At 37.6% G+C, this 17,241-nt stretch overlaps 1 protein-coding gene and 1 pseudogene across 6 annotated transcripts in view; one reads left to right on the top strand and one right to left on the bottom strand.

The window, feature by feature from the left end:
* The window catches only part of LOC105493462 (MIA SH3 domain ER export factor 3), a 53,032-nt gene that overhangs the window by 12,080 nt on the left and 23,711 nt on the right, over positions 1-17,241 (bottom strand). For 4 of the 6 annotated variants that reach the window (XM_011761141.3, XM_011761143.3, XM_011761139.3 and 1 more), the window contains exons 7-18: positions 9,958-10,089; positions 6,780-6,801; positions 5,242-5,330; positions 4,914-4,991; positions 4,722-4,832; positions 3,571-3,642; positions 3,287-3,391; positions 2,487-2,609; positions 2,273-2,384; positions 1,298-1,353; positions 1,117-1,207; positions 485-623 (exon numbers count right to left, since the gene is read on the bottom strand). In XM_011761141.3, the coding sequence (XP_011759443.2) occupies positions 485-623; positions 1,117-1,207; positions 1,298-1,353; positions 2,273-2,384; positions 2,487-2,609; positions 3,287-3,391; positions 3,571-3,642; positions 4,722-4,832; positions 4,914-4,991; positions 5,242-5,330; positions 6,780-6,801; positions 9,958-10,089 (1,130 nt within the window). Of the gene's footprint in view, positions 1-484; positions 624-1,116; positions 1,208-1,297; positions 1,354-2,272; positions 2,385-2,486; positions 2,610-3,286; positions 3,392-3,570; positions 3,643-4,721; positions 4,833-4,913; positions 4,992-5,241; positions 5,331-6,779; positions 6,802-9,957; positions 10,090-11,038; positions 11,323-17,241 lie in introns of those variants that run through there. The other 2 variants (XM_024796483.2, XM_011761142.3) reach the window with 2 other exon arrangements.
* LOC139357083 (prefoldin subunit 5 pseudogene) lies at positions 11,466-14,354 on the top strand (annotated as a pseudogene).

Raw genomic sequence — 17,241 nt, 5'->3', positions numbered from 1 at the left:
TTGCCACAATTATATTTAGTTTGAATATTTGAATGTGAAGTCCAAAACTAAACGTATCTGCAATAAGTAAATTTTCCTTTTTTGAAGTTTTTATTCTACTAAAACACATGTCATACAAAATCACTCAGACTTTTTAAATTACATAATTGACCACAAAGAAAGGAAAGTGAAACAAGTGGTGGAGCCACAGACAAGGCATGGCTAGATCTTCCAAAGAGAAGCACTCCACAGCAGCACCTGTCGGCACCAGCACACTGCTCCCCCTTCAGGGAGCTACAGGCAACAGTTTCTGACTACTGGTTAGAAAGGAAAGAAAAATGCAGCTTATGAGAAACAAAGCAGAAAGAAAGAAAGACAAATTTATACTAATTACAGATGTAAAAAAGTATAAATAATCCTAAAAAATGATAACAGTATCTATATTAGTTACACATTTATTTAGTCACATGACAATACAGTTCACAGGAAATGATGACAGTCTTACTTTTGCAAAGCCATCTCCTTCTGCTGATAGAGTTCATTCAGAATCTCCACTTTCTGCCTCAGGGTTTTGCATTCATCTTCCAGTCCAGCTTTGGCAGCTTGTAGTGAGTTGCGGTCATCTTCCAATTTCTTTATCTGGTCTGTAAAGGATAAAACATTGGAGTTTATTTATTTATTTATTTATTTTGAGATGGAGTCTTACTCTGTCACCCAGGCTGGAGTGCAGTGGCCGGATCTCAGCTCACTGCAAGCTCCGCCTCCCAGGTTTACGCCATTCTCCTGCCTCAGCCTCCCGAGTAGCTGGGACTACAGGTGCCCGCCACCTCGCCCGGCTAGTTTTTTGTATTTTTTAGTAGAGACGGGGCTTCACCGGGTTAGCCAGGATGGTCTCGATCTCCTGACCTCGTGATCTGCCCGTCTCGGCCTCCCAAAGTGCTGGGATTACAGGCTTGAGCCACCGCGCCCGGCCTAAACATTAGAGTTTTATGTGTGTGCACAAGAACTTGAGAACTTGGTTGGGGGCTGGTGCTGAGAGAAATGAGACGAATGAAAGCAGGAAGCCGCTCTTTATCTTTCTAATGCAATTTTGTATCTTTCCAAGATATAGCAATTTCTTCTCAAGAAGCAACCTACCTTCCAGGTTACATTTAGTGGACACAGAGGCTCTTAGTTTAAGTTGTAAAAGTTTTAGATCCTCTTCAACTACCGATATTGCAGTCTGTGTCTAAAAATTGCAGAAGAGAGAAGTATTCATAAAAGTGAGGCATAGTAAAAGCATTCACAGGTAATCATGGGACTCTAAAAAGGATTATACCCGAGAGACATCCATCATCTGCTTAATCTGATTTTTCATCTTCTCATTCTGGTCACCTAAAAAACAAAAGGATTTCTTTCATTGCTTTTTCTTCCTTTGCTTTTTAAATCCATATTTTCTTGATTTACCCAAAACCAAACAATTGTCATGTTCAAACATTTAAAGAACAAACAAAAACAGAACAGGGTTAGACTGACTTTTAAGAGAACTGCAAACTTAAGACTGAAAAAGTGAATTCCCATTTGTACATAAACATGTTATACATGCCATTCTTGAGCAAGAAGAAACATGTGAGATAAAGCTCTTTCTTCCTCTCATATCTACCTCCATCTGGGCTTAGTGTCTTATTCAGAAACATTCCCTCCTATTCTCCTCCAGAATCTGCTACCAGGTGTGGTTTAAACACCCACTACACAAGCAATATCCAACTTGAGAGAGGGCATCTAGAAACACTGTCCTCATCAGTAAACACTGCTACCCTATAGCCTCCACTCTCATGGCCTTAGTTTATGGATCCAACCACCTCGGCACTCTCAAAACCAGTTGTGGTTTTCTTTCATGGCCTTAGTCAGTTTATGCCTCCAACCACCTCAGTACTCTTAAAAATAGTTGTGGGCCTTAAAACCACACAGCTACTGAGATGACAAGTTTTAACATGTTATCTTCATGAAACTGAGAAACAAGTTTCTACTACTGTATGTGTTCAATACTTAGAGGTGTAAGACATGACCAGTGCAGCTCCCATGCACCCTTCTAGTCTCAATGTAAAAACAAAGTCAGTGTTCACTGCATGTTTATTGCTACACCACACCCTAGCAATCCACCTCTGCGCAATGCAAGCAGACATACATTCAAATCCAATATGTGTTTACAACTCGAAAGCTTAAGAGGAAATTCAGCCAGGTGAAAAGTAGTACTGGTGCACTTAAAGACAGGAAGGCAAAACGGGTCCATCCTCCTTGGGACTGATCTTACCTCCCACTTCTCCATTTGCTAATTCATCTGAATCATTTCCACCTTTATTTTGACCCTCAGATTCAGATTCACACTCTAACCGATTCAACTGTGTAATGCAATTAGTCAAAGCCTAGAAAAGAAGTAAAAGGGCATTAAGAGTCTTTCCATTTAATTCTACAGATTTCATGATAATTCACAAGAATTAAGCTTGTATTCATGAGAACGTACTTACATTAATATTATCATCCTTGTGAGTAAGAGCTACTTCCAAATCTTTCTGAGACTTCTCAAATGATTTGATTTGCTCACTGAGCTCAGCATGTAATTTACTCCAGTCTTCGATTTCCTGCTGCAGCTGAAAAGTTAAAACACAAGATTCCCACAGGTTAGGGCTTTTGTACTGGAGACATTAGGACCAAGTGAATGAGACAGGGAAATAAGGAGCCATGCCTCTCCTTGGCCTATCACTATGTGCTAAGACCTTAGTTAAGCGGGAGGAGAGAGTGGTCCCAACCCTGAGAGCTACAGTGAGAACATCAGAGCTGTCAAGGAAGTTGGATCTCGTTTATTGCATCCTTCAGAAAATGGTAGCCAATTCAAATAATTCACTTCCAGAAGGAACAGAAGGGTTCATCCTGCTATCTCCCAAGTCCAGACTCCTGCTCATGTAACATTCCCTTGGCTAGTGAAGCAGTAACTACTCAAAGGAGGGTTATAAAATATCTAACTCTTAGGTCTAAAAAGCCAATCTATTACCCACTGGAGGCTACTCAAGTTAAACAGCAATTGGTGTTTGACAAAACAAGACTACACACTCTGATAGCCAAAATAAATTGTACAGAACAGAAAATCCAGAACAGATAGAGAATGTATACCTACACTCAATTTTGGAAGCATACTTTAAACTTTGCATATCTAAGAACAGAATCCTGCACATATATTACCTTAAAAATAGATCTGAGAAAAGGCATTCATGAGGTATGATACTGGGTTCTCTATTTTACACGACCTAGGACACGCACTTTCCTTTACCTGCTCTTTTTTCTTCTTAAGCCTAGCATTTTCTTCTTGAACCCGATGGCATTCAGACTTCACCTTCTCTTCACTAAGCTTAGCTTCATTAAGCGCAATCTGAACCTAATGCAAAACACTCCTATTAGTGAATTAATTCCAAAGAAAATCAAAAAAAGTTACTTTCCCAGCCCAACATCATGTAGTTTTCATTTTTTGCACATTTTAGCACACATCAAACTTTTGCTCTGCAATCAAACTATAATATAGTATTAATATCCTGCAGGAATTATAGTCAGCTTTACCTCTGAAAATTCTGAGGCATTCATTGAAATAGCATCCTTTAACTTCTCTATAGATTTCTTGTTTTCTGATATCTGCCATGTAAAAACAGAACACAAAATGTATATTAGGATTTCAGTAGAAACACTGGGATATGTACTGAAAAGAAGAAACATCAACAAAGTATGTCCCAGAGCCATCCCCTATGTTTCAGGTAAAAGCAGGTGTTTCAGTTTTGCCCTAGGGAAAAATCAAGAACTTAAAGAGGTAAGGGAAAATAATCGAAGGCATAAATATTTCATGGCATACACAGCCTTCCTGGTTAGAATAAAATGTGGTAGATGACCAGACTAAAAGGTGAAAGAAGAGAAACTGAAAAAACTTTTAAGTAAACCAGTTCAAATCAATGTGACTTTTTTTTTCTTGTAGCAAGAGAAAAAAAATCCCCAAGGTACTTTAAAAATGCTCTTGCCTAAATTAAAAATGGTAGGACTGGAGTGAAAATAGACAGATCACCCATACAGAAGAATTCTAGATAATTTATGAAGATTCTGGCTCCTCAAGGGGACAGAGCATAACCCTTTTTCACTGTGGGCTGTGTTAGTAACTTCCTTCCAAAGGGTACAATAATGCAAAAAGTTTAAAAAAAAAAAAAAAAAAGGTAATTTTACAGTGAAGAAATGTGGCAATACTACCTCAGTGAGGTCATCAAGATTAATAGGGTGTGGGATTTATGGGTACGCTCTCTACTATCTTTGCAACTTTTAGGTCATTCTAAAAGTATTCTATTAATAAAGTAAAATGTTTACAGCAAAAAAAACAAAACAAAAAAAAAAAACAAAAAAAACAAAAAACTTTGCAAAACAAAACAAAACAAAACACCCAGGACTGTTCAACTGGGTTGTGGTTTCCTAGTTGTTCCACATGTTTCAGAGGGCAGAGCCAAGCAATATGACAATTACCTAGAGTTGAAAACCAAAATACTTCCTAGGCCCATAAGAATAACTTCTTGTGTAAGTACTTAAAATGCCACAAAAATGGACAGAAGTAGGTTCAACTTCCCTGACTCGCACTCTTACTTCACGTAACAGCAAGGAAAATAAAGGGTTCAACTCAATCTACAAAAGAGTTCAAAACCCAAATTGTTAGTAACACTTAGCAGCAAAACTCTTACCAAGTCCTGATTCTTGACATTCTGTTCTCTCTCTGACTCTAACATAACACGAAGATTTTTAGCTGCGTCACCCAGAATTTCATTATTTTTTTCAAGTGTCTTGATTTTATCCTACAAAAAAGATATTAAGGTTAGTTATAGTCATTACTTATACTTTTGTTTTAAAATGTAATCCCCAAAATAAGTTTTTACCTTAAATTTAATTGCTTCATCAGAGAGAATCATATTTTGTTTCCTGGTTTCCTGAACATGTTTCTTTGATTCCTTGATCTACATAAAATAAAGCATTCAGAATCCAGAAATACAAAGTATAGTGCTACCAGAACTCAATTTCAAGTGACTGACCTCTTACAGAGGAAAACAGTACTTTACACATATGACTGCTTAAGATCTGGATGGTTTATAGGAATTAATGGAATAATAAATATTACTTAAAAATACCATAGTAACTGAACTATAAGATAGGTGAAAATAATTCAAGCTGGGACCATGGAAAAAAAAAACAAAAGAATAACTATACCTTCTGTTCATAATTTGACAATTTTTGTACAAGTTCTGTATTTTCTTTCATGATAATCTTCAACTTCTCAGAAATTTGCTGTTCCGTGACTGAAAAAAGAAAAAAATAATGAGGTTATTATGATCACTAAATGAAACTGAATTACCCAATGGATCAGCAGCAAAGACATGTTATCTGGCACTATCAGGAAAAAGAACTTCTTAGCATAACTATTATGGTTTTAAAAAGTGATATGGTTTGGGTCTGTGTCTCCACCAAATCTCCTGTCAAATTATAGCCCCCAGTGTCCCCAGCGTTCAGGTGGGGCCTGGTGGAAGGTGACTGGATCACAGGGGTAGATTTCTCACAAGTGGTTTATCACCATCCCTGTGGTGCTGTTCTATGATGGTGACCAAGTTCTTATGGAATCTGGTTGTTTAAAAGTATGCAGCAACTCCCCGCTAACTCTCTCTCGCTCCTGCTCCCACCATGTAAGAAGGCCTGCTCTCGCTTTGCCTTCTGCTATGAGTAAAAGCTCCCTGAGGCCTCCTCAGAAGCAGATGCCGCTATACTTCCTATAGCCTGCAGAAACATGAGCTAATTAAACTTCTTACAAACTACCCAGTTTCAGGTATTTCTTTTTTTGAGACAGGGTCTTGCTCTGTTGCCCAGGCTGGAGTTCAGTGGTACAATCTTGGCTCACTGCAAACTCCACCTCCCAAGCTCAAGCAATCCTCCTGCCTCAGCCTCCTGAGTAGCTGGGACTACAGGTGTGTGTCACCACACCCAGCTAACTTTTGTATTTTTTTTTAATAGAGACGGGGTTTCTCCATGTTGCCCAGGCTGGTCTCGAACTCCTGAGCTCAAGCAATCCTCCTGCTTTGGCCTCCCAAAGTGTTGGGATTACAGGCGTGAACCACCACACCTGGCCTTGGGTATTTCTTTATAGCAGTGTGAAAACAGATTAATACAAAAACCAATCTGCTAACAAGAATAAGGATGTAAAAATACTGTTACAATTTAAGAAAAATATAGTAAGAACCTTTATTTCAATGAGAGTCTAATTTATTTCCAAGATAGGAAATACAGTAAAATGTTATAGCTCAGTATTCTTCCCTGCATGAAGCATCTTTCTTCTCAGAAAATGGCATCACTTCAAATACGTCATTTGCAAAGAGAAATAAAAAACGCAGTCATGCTGATTTACATTTCTAGTCCTCAAATTATCTACTTAAATAAATATTTAATGTACTGACTAAATCATTAGCAAAGGAACACTGGTCACAAGGAATAAATTGGTACTACGTCAACATTTAAGGTCAATCTGCCTCAAATTAATTATCTTCTCCCTACTCCTGCAATTTGTTCCTCTTCATCTCCTATCTCAGTTGGTAGCATCACTATTTCCTCTATCATCCAACCTGGCAACCTAGGAATAGTAAAGTTTTCAGAAGCTATAAGTCAGTCAGATATCAGAAGTCACTAAAACTACTTATATATAAAATCCATATCAAACAACAATACAGAGGGAATAGTACAAAATAAGCCAAAAGATTTACCTTGATATACTCTACTCTTCACCTAGAAAAGAAAAATAAAATTAAATTTGATGTCAAACATTTTATTAACAGATGTACATAGTTTCTAATACAACTGGCAGAATTGTAACCAAATGAGAATTTAATAATAGTTTGGTTTAGCATGAATCCACAAGATGAAAAAAATTTAAAAAGGTTAAAAAGCATTTCAAACGTAACCAGTAGTGATATGCTGTAGTCTGACAGATACAGCGCTAAGGTAAATATCTTACTCTGCGGCTAAAGAGATGTTTATATATCTAAATGAGCACCAGTTTTATGAAATAAGCACTTAGCTTGAATAACAGAAATGGCTAATATTTTTGTAATAAATATATCAACATCTTATTTATTCATTTTATTTATTTGACAACTCCAAATAGCCAGAATGAAATCTAAAAACAATGACTACTCAAAAAGACTCTGAGGAAACAAAATTAAAGGTATGATCTTCGTACTAAGACACACGCCTCTTTTGCTCACCAGAAAACATCTCAGAAATCCTATTCAAAATTGACTACTGGCTGAATTTAAAAATAATTCTATTAATACTAAACTAGATCATTTGATTTTCCTAGACCACTAAAAACAGTGCTCACAAACCTGACAGGGAAGGGAAGACTGCTAGAGGAAAATGCATAAGCAACAAGAGAAATGACAACTATCATCTTCTTGAAAGGGCAAAACCCAAATCATCCCCTAAAGACAGCACTAAATTATAGGACAAAAAAATCTAAGCAGTAACTAATTTTTTAAAAAGAATCTTACTAAATTTCTTTGCAACCCAGAACATATTTTCCCTTTCAAATATTATGTTGATGAGATGCTAACACCAGTCCACAAATCATCCATAATCCCAGCAAATATACTGTTTACATAATATACTATATTACTGTATACAGTAATTAATATACTGCATACCTAATAATTACAGTATTTAAATCTCACTTATAATACCGTTGTTATAGGAATATGCATTCAGAAAATTCCAACATGGAAAGAAATTACTATCTCTCTAATGTCACGGCCTTGCTAATGAGAGTTAACTTCCTCTGCTCCATTTCACCCAAACTAACAGGCAAGTAGAGACCAAGGTTCCAAAAGTCAAGTGCTGAGGAACGACAGTTAGGACACAGAGCCTATACAACTTTCTAAAAAATGAAAATGGCGTCAGAATATTTTTTATTAACAAATAGGAGAAACGAGAGGGAAATGTAAAATGTTTTCACCTTTTCCCCTTCCATTTACCCTTTGATTCTCCCTTTTTATCTGAGAAAAAGCACCACGAGGTTAGAGAAGGCCTCACAGGAGAAAAGACCCTTCTTTTTAAGTAATTTTACAATCAATTGTGAAAGCAGAGAAAATTTATTAATGATGATATATGTGATATAATTATGAAATCAGAAAAACAGTACTCAGTTTTAGAAAGATTGGCACACAATAATTTTGGCCATTTTAACTGTGAAGTTTCAATAGGAAGCTTTTCATCTGCAAAGTTCATTTACACAAAATAATCTTCTCCCAATTATGTTAAATAACTATGAAGCCGAATGCTACATAGTATAATCATAAGTATGTACAAGTATGAGTATACACACTTATACATACATATGTTTAAGTCTGAAAGACAAATTCTGCACAGAAGATAAAAAAATTAATGGTGTGTCTTTACACAGGATATAATTTGTATTTCTAAATAAAAAGGTATTTTCTGACTAAAACAGTACATGATCAAATCAGAAAATCTGGGAAATACACATTTTTTAAAAACTGAAAACGTACCTCATCTCCTAGATATAAGAATTTTTATCATTTTGTTGTATTTTCTTGCAGCATTTATTTTCTGTGTGTATGCTGATGTAATATACAGTTTATACCTTAAAGTCTTGGTTTCTACTTTTCTTCTACTTCATGTTAAATTGTGAGTATTTGTTGTGCCCCTATGTCTTTGAATTATATCAAGCAGCCTAATATCCCATTATATGAACATACAATAATTTAACAACTTTCCCACTGTGAATCACAGTAGGTTGTGTTAAAGTTTTCACTCTAATAAATACTGTTCTGCTGAATGCTCTTATGTAGATATTTAAAACTTTTTTTTTGAGACAGAGTCTCATTTTGCCGCCTAGGCTAGAGTGCGGTGGCATGATCTGCCTCCCCGTTTCAAGCGATTCTCCTGCCTCAGCCTCCCGAGTAGCTGGGATTACAGGCTCTCGCCATCACCCCCGGCTAATTTTTGTATTTTTAGTAGAGAAGGGGTTTCGTCTTGTTGGCCAGGCTGGTCTCGAACTCCTGGCCTTATGTGATCCACCCGCCTCTGCCTCCCAAAGTGCTGGTATTACAGGTGTGAGCCACCACACCTGGCCATGTAAGATATTTAACGCATGATCGGTTCTTTCTTTCTTTCTTTTTTTTGGTTTTTTTTGAGATGGAGGAGTCTCACTCTGTCACCCAGGCTGGAGTGCAGTGATGCATTTCGGCTCACTGCAGCCTCCGCCTCCCAGGTTCAAGCGATTCTCTGCCTCAGCATCCCGAGTAGCTGGGATTACAGGCATGTGCCACAACACCCCACTAATTTTTGTATTTTTAGTAGAGAAGGGGTTTTGTTATGTTGGCTTGGCTGTTCTCAAACTCCTGGCCTCAAGTGATCCGCCTGCCTCAAACTCCCAAAGTGCTGAGATTACAGGCATTGAGCCACTGTGTCTGGCCGACTGGTTATTTCTTTAGGATTGATTACTAGACATGATATTAATACAATATAAAAGGATATAACCATTTTTAAGGCTTATGATACACATCATGAAACTATTTTTCAGGGTGGCTCTAAGAATTCCTAGTTCTACTAACAGTGTACATATGTCCTACCTAATTCTTTCTTTTTTTTCTTTGTGAGTTGAAATAAAGACCCACCTAATTCTTAATATTTAGATTTTGATATAAGGGACATATAAACTGAAGTTTTCCCATTGAGATTATACGTGTCTTATCCACTTAAGAACGTACCAACACAAAAATTATACTAAACTATTGTACAAGGTTAGCTTGAATTAAAAGCATTAATATCTGTTCACATTAGAAACTGAAAAAGAAACAAAAGGGCTGTGATTATAAAACCATACTTGAATTTATGAGTTAAAGTATGCATTAATTTACTCACAACAAGGACAGTTCTCCAGAAGAAAACGGCAAACGAAACAATTCCCAAGAAGGCAGTGATAAGCACAGGTTTCCACGGCAATCCATAAAAATCAGGCCCAGGCTGAACATCATCAGGCAATGTAGCAACTAGCTGAAATGGGCATGTTAGAAATAATGAGAAACCTTAAATAAGCTTACCATAAAGCAGTCACAAAGACTCATTCATAGAAATTCTAAACCAACTCTATCAGATACCTATCCCCTCAAAAATCTTCAGTAGCTCTCACTGCTTCAAGAAAAATAGGATACTGGGAGTCTCACACTTATTGTTTGGCTTGTTGTGTTCTGAAGTACTATGAGTCTGAATGTCTTTAGGTTGGGCATATATTTCTAGTTTACAATAGGCCCTGATACAATATGTTATCTAAAACATGGCTGGAATTTCTCTTGAATAGGTTGTTTTTTATTGCTGAAAAAACCACATAAGATATAAAACCTTATATATATAAGTAACCAACTTTTTATGGCTGCAAATAAAACCAATATGATGATAATGAATACCACAAATAATGTGTTATTCCTCTAAGATTTAAAATCTTAAATCGACTCTTACATAAACAAAGAACAAATGCTAAGTTTGGATAGCTCCTGATAACTGATCTAGATAAACCGCTTTGAATTTAGTGCCTTAATTCTAAATGTTTCCTTGAAAACAGTGCATTAAACACCTGTCTGATCTATGCCGTTTTCACAGCCCTCTACAAGTACACTATCATACTGGTCCCATCCCCCAACAGAGCCGGGGGTTATGCGGAAAAGACCTGTAAGCCCTCTGTGTTTTGATCTTGACTTCACACCATAACATACAGTGCTGTAACTTCGTAAGTACGCAAAAAAAAAAAAAAAAAAAAAAAAAAAAAAGGGACGAAATCTCAAACACACTCCCATCTGCCTCCCTAAACAGCACAGAAAACGTCTTGCTTTCCTCGGATCTGACACACTCCATTTCTCCTTTGCACAATCAATGCACCCACTCTGCTCAGAACTCTTCCACCCGCCTGTGACAGCTTGAGTCCCTCCCTGGGAATGGGGACTGTCACCTCCAGCAGCTTGGCTATGAAGGCTGCGTAGAGCACCGACAGGGGTCCCAGAAGTTCCGGGTCCCCCGGGGTAGCGGTGATAGAAGGCACAGTGGCAGGTACTGAGTCCATTGTGTAGAACAGCTGAATGCAAGCGACAATTCCCAGGGGAATGGCACTGGGTCCCCTGTCTTTCAGAGCTTCCTCCTGCGGAAAGGCCCCAGTTCAGGGGGCGGACTCTGGGATTGAACTTCGCCTTCCACCGCTGCCGGCACTTTCGCCTTATGCCGCCTATAAAGCACGTCATCAGCCACGGCCCCTGGCGCATGTCAAGGCACCAAAAGAGTTGGCCCGCGAGGGCGGGACCAGAGCAGACGGAACCAACTGTCGAGGGGGCGGGGGAGAAGAGCGAATGGGGAGCGGAAGACTTCAAGTAAAGGGAGGCGGAAGTGACTGGCGCTTCCGCTAGGAACCTGCGACTTACAGAGCCCCGGAGTAAGGAGGCAGGGATCTACGTAGAGGAGGATTGTGGGCAGCAGCTGGGGAAAAGGAGAAAGGCAGGCCTCTCGTGCCGGCCCGGAGCTGACCCTTCCTGTCACAGCGTGGAAGGATCACCGCTCAGAGGGGGTGCCGCTGCCGTGCGCGGCCTTTCTTCCCTGCCTACTCAGTCCTCTGCTTAGCGTTCCGCCTGCTGACCTCCATTGCACTCGCTGTCTCACATTCTTGCCGACACTCTTATTAAAAAGCCTTACCCAGGAGTCATGTCATCGTGTCACCCCCATGCACAGGGGTTCAGTTATGGGTCCCACTTTTTTTTTTTAAGATGGTGGCTGCGGGAAAGGGGAGGGAGTCTCCCTATGTTGCCCAGGCTGGACTCAAACTCCAGGCTCAAGCCATCTGAGAAGCTGGGACTACAAGTGGCCGGCCACATCTTAAGGTTGGGGTTACATGACTTGTGGAAAAGGACAAGGATAATGAATAGTATGGAAATCACGTTCCAAAAGTTGAAGAAACCGGGGACATTTAATCTGTGGGGGAAAAAATGGTATTTGTAGATAAAAATACCATTTTTAGACCTTTAAAGGTTTATCTTCGAGTTGAATATAAAGTCAACTCAGAGGAACAATCAAGCAAGAACAAGCAGGAAAACCCTAAGAAAGAAGACATATGAAGGGTGTGGTACAAGAGGAGGGCAGGATCTGTAATAACAGTATGGTACTGGCCCAAGAATGCAGACCCACCACGGGGCAGAATAAAAAATCCAGAAATAGACCCCACTGCACTGGAAATTTGGGATACAGCAAGTCCGCCGGTTAACAGACTTTTTAATAAGTGGTATTACATATCTAGATAACAATATGGAAAATAAAACTGGATCTTTTTCTCTCATTGTTCATAAATTCCAAGTTAATAGAAACCTGAATGTAAAACATGAAAACAAATGGTTGAAAAAATTGAGTGACTGTCTCTGTGTATTATGTGAGTGGGCAAGACCTTCCTAATTATGTATCAAAATCCGAAAGCAACAAAGAAAATGATTTGTAAATTTGATTACTGAAAAAAAAAAAAAAAAAAAACGCCCAACCCCATCCACAAAAATTGCAAAATAATCCAAGTTTGGCAATGGTAACCTAAGAAAAAATATTTGTAACATATTATGAAGGATTAATATTCCTAAAATATAAAGTGCTTTACAAATAAGAAGATAGCCACCAGCAAACCTATAGGAAAATAGGCTGAGGTAATGAACAGATCCCAGGAAAAGAAATGCAAATAATTTAAAAACATATGGAAACATGCTCTGCCTCACTCATAATACAAGAAATACAAATTGAACCTACAATGAAATACGATTTCTCACTTATCTTGGCAAGATCCAAACATTTGACAGCACACTCTATAGGTGAGAGAATGTGGAGGAAGCAGGCACTCTCATTCTATGCTGATCTCTATATAAAATCATACAACCCCTATGATTTAGCAACGTCTCCAGAAATAACTTGTATATTTATCTACTGACTCAACAATCCCACTTCTAAAGATCTATCTCAACGATACTGGGGATATAACAACAAATGCTGAAAAAATATATGCACAAAACTGTATTATTCCAGCATTACTTAAAACAAAAGACTAGAAACGACCAAAATGGCCATGAATGAAAGACATATTGAATACAACAGAGTATACTGTAAAGCTATAAAAGAAAGTAATTTTATATACTGCTAGGGCATGCTGTCAGAATACATTTTTTTAAAGGTAGAGAAAAGTAGACTACTACTTTTATCTAAGAAAGTCAGGATTTTTTTCTTTATAGCTTTGAGGGAAATACGACATTCAATATGTTATATATATATATATATATGTTTTTAAAGTACACAGTTTGATCAGTTTTGCATATGAATATGCCTGTGAAACCATCATCACAACCAACATAGTGAACCTCCCAAAGTCTCCTTATTCCCTTGGTAATCTCCTGCCCCTTTTCACCCCTCCCTGCCCCTGAAACAATTTCTGTCATAATAGATTAGTTTGCATTTCCTAAAGTTTTATACGTATGTAATAATGCACGGTTATATTTTCTCTGGCTTTTCTCAGCATAATATGAAATTCACCCACATTGCTGCACATATCCATAATGGTTCATTTGTTTTTATTGCTGAGTAGCATTTCATTGTATGGGTGTGCCATAATCTGTTTATCTGTCATCTATGGATGGATATTTGATTTTTTCCAGTTTTAGGCTTTTATAAATAAAACTTCCAAGACTATCATGGAGATGAATCTGCCACAGCTAGAAATGCTCAAGAACCAGCTGGACCAGGAAGTGGAGTTCTTGTCCACGTCCTTTGCCCAGCTCAAAGTGGTATGCAGAAGCCAAGGACTGTCTGAACATGCTGAGTAAGAGCAACAAGGGAAGAGAATTACTCATCCCACTGATGAGTTCGATGTATGTCCCTGAGTAGCTGCATGATGTGGAACATGTGCTCATCGATGTAGGAACTGGGTACTATGTAGAAAAGATAGCTGAGGATGCCAAGGACTTCTTCAAGAGGAAGACAGACCTCCTAACCAAGCAGATGGAGAAAATCCACCAGCTCTCCAGGAGCACGCCATGAAACCGGCTGTCATAGAAATGATGAGCCAGACGATTCAGCAGCCCAGAGCCCTGGGGGCACCTCAGGCTACTGCTAAGACCGGAGAATTTGTTGCAGAAATGGGGCAGAGGGATACCCCTTGGGCGTGGCTTCCTGGTGCCAGGGAGGGGAAAGGTCTTATGTTTAATGCCAATAAATGTGCCAGCTGGGCAGAAAAAATAAACTGTCAAAAACATTGATCTACAAGTCTTTCTATGCATGTATAATTTATTTTCACTTGGGTAAATGTGTCTCAGGTAAATGTTTAGGAGAAGAATGGCTGGATCATATGCCCAGTGTAGGTGTATACCTTCTTAAGAAACTGACAAGCTGTTTTCCAAGATAGCTGTACCACTTCACATCCCCACCAGCAGTGTATGATACTTCCATTTCCTCCACATCTTCTCCAACACATGGTATAATCAGTTTTTTAAATTTTAGCCAATGTAATAAGTGTGTAGTGGTAACTCATTCTGCTTTAAATTGGCATTTCCCTGATAATTATGCTGAACATTTTTTAATGTGCTTACTTGCAATTGGTATATCTTCCTTGGTAAAGTGTAATTTTACTGCATTACATTTTTTTAGATGAATGTTGAAGTTCTTTATGTATTCTGAATACAAATATTTTATCAGATAGATGCTTTGCAGTGACTCTTTCCCAGTCTGTAGTTTGTATAACAGTGTTTTTTAAAGAGATGTTATTTTGATTAAATCCAAATTATCAAATTTCTCCTTTATGAATCATACTTTTGATGTCAACTGTAAGAAATCTTTGCCTAATCCAAGTTCAACAAAATTTTTCTCTTAATTTTTCCTAGAAGTTTTATAGTTTTAGGGTTTACATTTAAGTCTATGATCCACTTTGAGTTAATTTATATACATGATGTGAGGTATGGATCAATTTTTTGTATATAAATATCTAATAGTTTGGGTACCATTTGTTGAAAAGACTTTCCTTTTTCCATTTAATTGTCTTTCCACCTTTGTCAGAAGTCCATTGTCATACATGTATAAATCTATTTCTGGATTTTCTATTTTGTTCCAATGGCCTATTCATCTGCTGTCTTAATTACTAGAGTTTTATAATAAGTCTTGAAATTACATGATGCTTGGGCTATTCGAGGTCCTCTGCATTTTCCATATGAATTGTAAAATCAGCTTGTCATTTAAAAAACATCCTTCTGAGATTTTAATTGGGGTTATGTTAATGCAAGTGATCAAACTGGGGAGCTTAACAATATAGTCTTCTGACTCATAAACAAGGTCTATCTCTCCATGTATTTAGGTCTTCTTTAATTTCTATCAGCAATATTTTATAGTTTTCAATGCATATGTCTTACACACTTTTTGCCACATTTATCCATAAGTACTCCATATTTTTGATAGTATTGTACATGGAATTTAACTTCAATTTCCAATTGTTCATTGCTAGTACATATAAATACAATTGCTTTTAGATGTAAATCTTTATCTAGAAACCTTACTAAACTTAGTACTTATCTAGCAGATTTTTTCTACATCCCACCAGATTTTATGCATGTTGTCTGCAAAAAAAGACAATTTTACTTCTTTCCCAATCTGGACGCATTTTATTTCTTTTTCTTGCCTTAGTGCACTGGCTATTGCCTTACAACACTGAACAGATGTAATGAGAGCAGACATTCTTGTTTCACTTCTGGATCTTGGGGGGAAGACATTCCATCATTCACTATTAAGTATGATGTTCATTTTAAATCTTTCATAAAAGCGATTTAAGTTCCCTTCCATTCCTAGTTTGTTGATAAATTTATTGTTTTTTAAATTACACAGTAATCAATTTTAGATTTTTTTCAAAGTGGTTTTCTGTGTTTACTGAACTGAACATATGGACTGTCTTTTTAAAGTTTGTCATTATGGTTAATTACACTGATTTTCAAATGTTAAAGAAACTTTGTATTCTCGGTATAAATCCTATTTGGTCATAGAGTATTTTCTTTTTTATATATTGTTGGATTTGATTTGCTAAAATTTTTGTTTAGAGTTTTTGTACCACTGTTGATGAGAGATACTGGTCTGTGGTTTTCTTTCTTACTTGTCTTTGTCTTTGCCTTGTTTTGATATCCTGGTAACATTAGCTTCATACAATGAGCTGAGAAGTATTTTCTGCTCTTCAGTTTAATAGATGAGTTTGTGTAGAACTTGTATTATTTCTTCCTCGTAAGTTTAATAGAATTCAGCAGTGAAGCCATCTGGGTGTGGGGTTTTCTTTCTGGAAAGGTTTTTAGCTATAAATCCAATTTATTTAATAGTCATAAGGTTATCTGTTTCTTCCCAAATGAGCTTTTGCAGTCTGTGTCTTAGACAGAATTTCTTCATCTAAATTGTCAAATTAGTTGACGTAAGTTGCTCATAATATTCCCTTATTATAATTCTAACATTTGAAGAATCTGTGGTGATGTCTTTCTGATTGCTGCTATTGGTAATCTGTATTCCCTGTCTTCTTTTCCTGTTCACTTTGGCTATAGGTTAATCAATTTTATTAATCTCAAAGAACCAGGTTTTGGTTACATTGATTTTCTCTCTTTTCCTTTTGTTTTCTATTTCATTAAATTATGCTCTTATCTTCATTCTTTTCTTCTGCTTACTTGAGGATTAGTTTGCTCTTCTTTCTCTAGTCTCTTACAGTGGAAAATGAAGTCACTTATTTGAGACCTTTCTTTTTTCTAATATAGGTAGTGCTATACATTTCCCACTAGTGCTTTGGCGACATTGTACACACTTGATATATTTGTTTTCATTTTATTGTCTTTATTCTTTTTTCTTTTCTTGAGACAAGGTCTCATTCTGTCACTTAGGCTGGAGTGCAGTGGTACAATCCCTGCTCACTGCAGCCTCGATATCCTGGGCTCAAGCAACCCTCCCACTTCAGCTTCCTGAGTAGCTGGGACTACAGACATGTGCCACCATGCCCAGCTTTTGTGTGTGTGTGTGTGCATGTTTTGTAGAAACAGGATTTCACCATGTTGTTCAAGCTGGTCTCGAAGTTCTGGGCACAAGTGATCCTCCTGCCTCAGCCTTCCAAAGTGCTAAGATGCCACCGCGCCT

Source organism: Macaca nemestrina, chromosome 1, assembly GCF_043159975.1.
Source record: "Macaca nemestrina isolate mMacNem1 chromosome 1, mMacNem.hap1, whole genome shotgun sequence".
Lineage (NCBI taxonomy): Eukaryota > Metazoa > Chordata > Mammalia > Primates > Cercopithecidae > Macaca > Macaca nemestrina.
The sequence above is the reverse complement of the archived record's forward strand: the minus strand, read 5'-3'. Positions and strand labels throughout refer to the sequence as shown.